Source organism: Athene cunicularia (assembly GCF_003259725.1).
Source record: "Athene cunicularia isolate RWA chromosome 14 unlocalized genomic scaffold, athCun1 chr14_part1, whole genome shotgun sequence".
NCBI classification, from domain to species: Eukaryota; Metazoa; Chordata; class Aves; order Strigiformes; family Strigidae; genus Athene; species Athene cunicularia.
Window position 1 is genome coordinate 8,278,536 of NW_020799118.1, and position 8,121 is coordinate 8,286,656.

Here is an 8,121-nt window from a genome sequence, read left to right on the forward strand (position 1 = left end):
CCCCCCCTTCTCAAATTACTCCTAGTCCCCCGTGTTGTAGCAGTTTCTCCGCAGATGCGTTTGGTCGAAGACAATCCCTCTTCTCTTTCCCTGGTGGAGATCTATAAGCAGCGTTGTGCCAAGAAAGGCATTGAGCATGACAACCCTATTTCTCGTTACTATGACAGACTGGCAACAGTTCAGGCACGGGGGACTCAAGCTAGCCATCAGGTATTAGAATATATAATGACTTTTAATCAAGGGCTTTTCTTGAGGACTCTACAGTCCCTCCTCCCTTGCCTGACCCTTCACCTTTCATGAGATGTGAGACATATTTGCAGAGGTGGTGTTTTAAATTTTTTTTTATTATTGTTTTTGTTTTTCTTAATGTATTCTTGGGAATTCTTATATCTCATTGGTGTTTTAGATTATTTTGGAAGGCGTCAAAAAAGCTGTATGTGTTTTACTCTTATGTTGTTTGGGAAACTGCAACTGAAAACAGACAAGACGTTGTTTTTTGGCCCTGTCATATAGGTCTTTGAAAATAATTAATTGAAAACAGCATTCCTGATTTACATAAGCAGTTACAGCGTGGTACATGATGCAGGCTTCCCTGTATTCTTCAAATGTATCTCCTAAAATTACCAGTGGATTCATTACATCTAAGCTGAGTAGAAACAGTTGAGTAATCTCACCCTAATGAATGATAGTACTCAGAAAGAACAAAGCTCCCTCTCTCTGTAACCTCCATCAAACATCTAATTGTGATAAATAAGGTTATTTTATGTTTTTTATCTTAAGGTTAATGCAAATTCGCATATAAAATACCAGTCCCATTTTATGGCTATTAGAAAATACATGGTGTACATGTATCACTGACATACTTTAGAGAAACTGTCTTTGCAGGATTTCTTTGTTAGAAAATAAAAGGAAATATTATGTAACATCTGTTTCTATTTTGAGAATTTTTCCTTCAGGTTATGAAACTCCTTAACAGCCATTTAATTGAAGTCAATATGACTATCATGCTTTTCGGTATAATAGAACAGATCCTAACTTTATTTCTTTTTCTAAATAATTAGGCTAGTATATGCTACAGTAATTAAATATTTTGGTAGATTGCAGATGTTTACATCTAGGGAAAAAACTATTTCAGGGACCCAGCTGAATACAGTTCTCGGCTTTTATGTTTTTGTATTTTTGAAGTAATTTTTCTGTAATAATACATGATACAAATTACCCAGTGTCTTTCCCTATCTTGTGTAATAAAAATCCTTTACCTTTTACTCTGTGTATGGAGACACCATGCAGAGAGCCATCTTTGGGTTGTGTGCTTTGTAGGTCCTATGTATACTTTCAAGTCTTGCCATTATGCTTAAAATAAATTATTTTATTTTATTGCTGCAAAATGCATATCCAGCTTGTGCTGAAGCTAGAAAATAATAAAGTATGTTCCATTAATTTCCCATAAGGAAGTGCAGCATCATGAGTTGAATGTCTCTTTTGCTCACTTCTGATTTTCTTGAAATTTTTGAATAGAAGATATTTCAAATTAGGTTCTCTAACTTTTCAGTCTCAGGTTTTCTGACGTGCCTGTCTGCAGTTCTCATGTTTATATGGTTTCATCTTTTCAGATAAAGACTATTTTCTAGTTGTGCAGAGGGTGGGCTAAAAATATATTATTTGTGTTTTGACAAGTCAGGAAACAGTGTTGAGTTGAAAGAGTCCAAGTTCAGGATGTTTTCCCTAAAAATGGGATACGGCAGTTGAGAGGTTAACTTTAGTAGCTGCTTTTGGCACATTTATCTTGCTAAGAAGTGTATTAAAAATTGTCTCTTTCAACTAATATTTCTCATATATAGGTTCTCAGAGATATACTTAAAGAAGTGCAGAGTAACATGGTACCACGCAGTATGCTAAAGGAGTGGGCTTTACATACATTCCCCAATGCTACGGATTACTGGACGTTTCGAAAGATGTTCACTATTCAGTTAGCCCTAATTGGCTTTGCAGAATTCATCTTTCATTTAAATAGACTCAACCCTGAAATGCTGCAGATTGCCCAGGTATGCTTTAGCTTGTTCTAGATGCATGCTGTCATCTTTGATCAAATGGAAATTTGGACTATGCTTTTGAAATGAGTCAAAACAGTAATTCGACATTATATAATTAACAGTGCATTTCGGCAGGCTTTTCACTTATATGTGATTGCACATCATGTAGGTAGTAATTTAAACTGCAGTCCTCATGGACATCAACTCTGCCTTCTGTGGTGAGAATTTAGAACTTTGCAAAATCATTCTTAGGAACTGTTTGTGTAAATGTCTGATAAGTCTCTATTTTTAGTCCTCCTTCATATATATATCTGTGTCAAACATTTTAAATATATATATATATATATATATATTGAGCTTCTTTTTCTTAAAGGGGAATACCCATTTTTAAATACCCTCTCTTTTCAGCATTGCCATCATGTCAAGCTACAACTCCTGTTAATACTGATTTTTCTGTTTCAACCCAACATTTAAAATGAGGATTGCCACCTTCGTAGGGCTGAGGTGGTATATATTGAAGTCTTAATGCCATTTTAATGCATGGAGAGCTATACTCTGTATAGCAATTACTCTGTATAGCAATTCTTTCCGTCCTGTAGATAAGTGTTCAGATGCTTACCCAGAGTGAACAGTGCACAGAGAATGCTTACCTAGAGCTGGGGTGCCTGGAGAACGATCTATCTGCATGGCTCCTTACAAACCATGCCACAGAAGAATGTAGTCCTTAAGTTTGATATTACAATAATGTATACTTAGTAAGGGGTTTTGGATACACATTTTGAGAGAAATATGTACCTGACTTTGTGCATGCTTTTAATTTTAACTTTTTTGCTCAAAAACTGTTTGACTGAAAGAGTGAAAAGCTATTGGAGCACTCTTTGTACTCTGAGTATTAACAGTAAATAAAACCCCAACTTCTTTGGGTTTCATTAATGAAAATCAGTTCCTTTAAATAGTTTTGTGTGTCTTGCTTTTAACTCCAGGATACTGGCAAGCTAAATGTAGCTTACTTTCGCTTTGACATTAATGATGCTACTGGAGATTTGGATGCCAATCGTCCAGTTCCATTCCGGCTTACACCAAACATTTCTGAATTCCTTACCACCATTGGGGTGTCCGGTCCACTGACTGCATCCATGATTGCTGTAGCTCGCTGCTTTGCACAGCCAAACTTTAAGGTTTGTGTACCTTTTGAAAGGTTGTTTGTGGACAAGTTATATTTGACAATTTATAAACTGAACAGCACTTTTTTGGTTAAGGTAGAAACTGAACAGTCTGTATTTGTTTTTAAATCTTACCAAAAGGTCATCACAAAGGCCAGCTGAAATGTTTGCAGTTTGTGTTTTTGGAAGGAATAGGAGGAAGATATGTGTAATTCTACCCTTAATTTAATTTTTTGTTCAAATGTGTTAATCCAGAGTGATTATTTCGGTGCTCTGGCCTCATAAATCCTTACAAATTTTGGCAGTGGAATATGGTAAAATGACAAATGCAACATCATTTAGAATCTTCATAATAATCTGTGAATAGAAATGTGTCTTAGCCCTTTGTTAGCAGAATAGAATGCTAAAGATATACTGTTACTTTGATGGATTCTAGCTCTTAGCAGGGTGTAGTTTTCTAAAGAAATTGTCTAACTTGCTTTTAAATTCTAATGCTTTCCAAAAACGAGGCATCTTGCACTTAGGCAAGCAATTTGCACCAGAAAGACATTGCACATAACATACTGTAGCTATGGTGTGAGCTAGTTACTTTTAAAAAGATGGAAAATGTCATGATTTTTTTTCTTTATCTATAATACAGAAAGCTGTGTTAGAATATTTTTTAATAATTCATCAGCTTACCTTACAAAGCCATGTCTATACACGCAAATGAATTTGCAGGCATAGCCTGTAATTTCAACATCTGAATGACGTACGCCCAATTAGATTTGCCACAACAGTTTGATGCGACCCCACTTTGAGTACTGTGTGCAGTTTTGGGCACCTCGGTATACGGAGGAAATCAGACTATTAGAGTGTTTCCAGAGGAGGGTGACCAAGAAGGTGAAGGGTCTCGAGGACAAGATTACGAGGAGTGGTCACTTGGTTTGTTCAGCTTGCAGAAGAGATGTCTGAGGGGTGCCCTCACTGAGGTCTACAGTTTCCTCAAGGGGGGCAGCAGTGGGGGAGATGTTGATCTCCTCTCTCTGGTGACCAGCGATAGGACACGAGGAAATGGAATGAAGCTGTGTCAGGGGAAGTTCAGGTTGGACATTAAGAAAAAGCTCTTCACTGAGAGCATGGTTGGTCACTGGAACAGGCTCCCCAGGGAAGTGGTCACGGCACCGAGCCTGTCACAATTCAAGGAGGTTTGGATGACCCTTTTAGTCATATGGCTTAGTTTTAGGTAGTCCTGTGAGGAGCAGGGAGTTGGACTCTGATCCTTATGGGTCCCTTCCAACTCAAGATACCCTGTGATTCTGTGTTTCCTTGACGATCAGAGCACAGGTGCCCATTTATTTGTTTGAGAGTGATGTGTGCCCAGCTCAGTTCAGGTATGTGTCAATTATTGCTTTAGATTATTTATCTTTCGGGTTTCAGAGGAATACTTTTAATATTTTCTGCATTTATCTTTTTGACAAATGTCCATAATATATATTTAATGTGTGTATGTATATGTTTGCCTAATACATCTATATGTATTATAAAATGTTTTGGTTTTTATGTGCAAACAGTAAATTTGACTCAGACTGGATACCTAGAAGTTTGGTTTAGAAGCTCGAGATTGTTGAAGTTGACAGATTAAAGTCAGTAACTCAGTGATGAGAAAAAACAGGAAACTATTTGTTGCCGGCATTTTTTTTCATCCAAGGGTAGACTGGCCTGTATATACATAGATATATTATATACATATGTATGTTGCAGTCAGGGTTCTTTCCCTGTTTGGCAGAAACCAGTGTTCTCTGAGAGCGTAATCACTGTGGGGGAAAAAAAAAAAAATAAAAAAAATATCCACCCAGCTTTGCAAAGCACTCACTTTGCACAAGACTTCTGTGTATGTGTGCATGTGTGTGGGAAAAGTCATAAATTTACTGGTGCCACATAAAAATAGGATATACATGACTGTATTTGTGTATGAAGATCTTGATAGATGTTATAGTTTACGTGATTTTTCATTTTGGTAGAAGTCGTGTTGTGTTTCCATAATGAAAACTTCTTCTGAAAAGAAAACTGAGAGGAAATAGTAAGGACAGTTGGAAACCACACTTACCTTGAAAATACTGAGATTGCAAAGCAGGACCAAAAGTGTCAAAATGCTGTTGACTGAAATCTAGTTACCATTCTGTAAATCTTGATGGTTCTTTGGATTAAATATAATAGTCTTGATTTTTTCTTCTTCATATAGGTTGATGGCATTCTAAAAACTGTACTACGGGATGAAATAATTGCATGGCACAAAAAAACACAGGAAGATACTTCCTCTCCACTCTCAGCAGCTGGGCAACCCGAAAATATGGACAGCCAGCAGCTGGTTTCACTAGTTCAAAAAGCTGTTACTGCTATCATGACTCGACTTCACAATCTTGCTCAGTTTGAAGGAGGAGAAAGCAAAGTCAACACTCTGGTAGCAGCTGCAAATAGCTTGGATAATCTCTGTCGTATGGATCCTGCCTGGCACCCCTGGCTGTAACTTGAAATTTTCAATAGCTTTTTTTGCTGCTGTTCGTGGTGTGAGCCATATATTGTGTTAAGAAAATGTGAAAAAAGCTTTCCAGACCATGGCTTACCTGTTACACTGCATTTTTTCAGTCTTCATCTTAATGGTGTTTACAGTAACATGACAATTTTGCTGGTTTTAATTTCATGAGGGGACATTTCCTTCTGTTTAAAAAATGTTGTTTAATATGCAACAACAGGTTTCACAAGTAGCTTAAAAAGAAGAGAGGAAACTTCAATAATATACAGAAAAACCCTTATTTTATGATGAGGACTATAAAGCTAGCACTGTTAGATTTAGGGTCTGCTGTTCCTAATAACTTGCAGTATATAAATTTTTTTATACAATAGTAATTATTAAAAAAAAATGGACAGTGTTCCCAGTTACTGAATTTTACTTTGTGAAATTTTACTTAATCACTGTCCTTGCATTATACCAAATTGAAGGCACAAATAAATAAATACTCTTTCTTTAGGTTTACTTCGAATTTACATGAGCAGACTTGGTTTGTACAGAGAATTTTGTACCAAATGTATAGAGGTGACTTTTTGTTAGGCACTGAGAAAATGGTGATCAAATTGTGCTAGCTTTTCTTGGAGCACAAGCTATGTACAGTAAAAGTGTAAACCATTTAGGGTGTTTAGTTGTGGACAGTGTTTGGGGGGGGAAGTCATCCTTTGATACATGTATTTGGCTGTAATAGATAAAAAAAGTAAAATCTTATAAAGTTCTCTTTTTTTTTAATGTGTAGAATTACAATAGCTTCTTTAGAGTGGATCTTTCTTTGTAATTTAAGAAAAAATCAGTTTAATGTTTCACTCGTCTTTCTGTTGTGTTAGCATTTTTATAAAACTTCGGTGTTGAGAATGTTAAATTTGTACAGAGTGATTTTTTCAAAATAAATATTTTGTAAAACTCTCTATGGTATTGATTTTATTTAGAATATTTTTCATTGACTAAATGAACTAAATATGAACTAAATAGAAAAGACTGAAAAGCAGGTCTAATCTTTAATAAATGAAAACAGCCTGTATGTTAAAGGGTGATGACTGTATTAATGAGACATGAATGTGATGATCTCATGTGTAGTGTTGAATTTGTTGACAGAAGAGCTGCAGATAGGAAGTGCGTAGATGACAAGAATTTCTTCATTCAGTGTATAGTCTTTTTTCCCAGCCAGTCAATTAATGTGTAACCATCCATTTTCTAAAAGTCTTTTCTCAGACAGAGCAGTCTATTCCGTGTCTGCAAGAAAATCAGCTTTTAAGTAATCGGTCAGAGGTCAAGATTATATCTGCAGATATATTAAGGGATTTCTGCTATTCCCACAGAAACCAAGATGATCTTCATTGCCATAGCAAAGAATGGGTCTGTCTGGGTTTGATTTGGTTTTGGTTTTTTAATAAGCAGTCAACAGGTTTTTTAGAGATTTCAGAATAAAATGAGAGGTGTAACTGAAGTTCATCACCACCATTCAGTACTGTACTGTTTGTGAATCAAGGGGAATTTCTAAAAGCTGATCTGATGACTTGTTCCTGGGTGGGTGAGCTCACCTGCATGTTAACAGATGAACATCCCATAACTCATTGGTTACCTGCAGATCGAGGCTCGTGGTATGTATGACTGTAGTCAAGTTGTCATTTAAAAACAAAACAACAGGTGTTTTCCACAGGTTCACTTACAGAGTTGCAAAAAGACTTGTTTCTTTCATCTTTGCAGCAATTAGCAAGCAGAACCAGTCAATTGGTAGAAACTTGAGTGTCAACATTATGCAGGGGTACACATCCCCCTCTGCTGCTGATCTTATGCGGGAGTTCTGCTAACACCATAAGCAGCGCTGAACGCGATGGAGAGAGAACCGAGGCTGATGGGCAGAAAGGGCTCTGTGGGTATATACAAATGTATATATAAATATGCACACAGTTTGCAGCCATGACTGTAACTTGAACTCAGATTTTTTTTTGATTAATTTAAACCCATTTGAAGACTAAGTGTTAAATAGGTTTTTTACTGCATGTCGGGCTGGGAAGCATCACTTTGTCATGTCAGATAGTCCTTGAGGATCAGTTATTTGCTCAGTCTTCATTATCTTTCAGGTGGGATATTCACTGTTGTACTGAGCATGAAGCCTTTTGTGGTTAGTACAGGGTATTTTGCTAGATGTTAATTATGCATAAATGTTATAGTTTATGCCAATTAAACAATCTATAGGTTAATATATAATTTTTCTAGATTAATTTATTAATTTGTACCTGTTCTTTACCTTTTGACTAGTAACAAGTACATCCGGTATTAGAAATGAAGATACCTCGCACTCCAATTTAAATGCATTTTTTTCCCCTTGGGATATAACTATAATATATCAGGAAAAATAAAATAGAATTTTGAA

The 8,121-nt window shown here is 36.2% G+C and overlaps 1 protein-coding gene across 1 annotated transcript in view; it reads left to right on the forward strand.

The window, feature by feature from the left end:
* TRRAP (transformation/transcription domain associated protein) overlaps positions 1-6,613 on the forward strand; it is a 100,414-nt gene extending 93,801 nt beyond the window's left edge. The window contains exons 67-70 of the mRNA XM_026859158.1: positions 26-210; positions 1,842-2,045; positions 3,017-3,211; positions 5,421-6,613. Coding sequence (XP_026714959.1) covers positions 26-210; positions 1,842-2,045; positions 3,017-3,211; positions 5,421-5,705 — 869 coding nt within the window. The 3' untranslated portion in view covers positions 5,706-6,613. The remainder of the gene's footprint in view (positions 1-25; positions 211-1,841; positions 2,046-3,016; positions 3,212-5,420) is intronic.
* Positions 6,614-8,121: the final 1,508 nt, after the last annotated feature.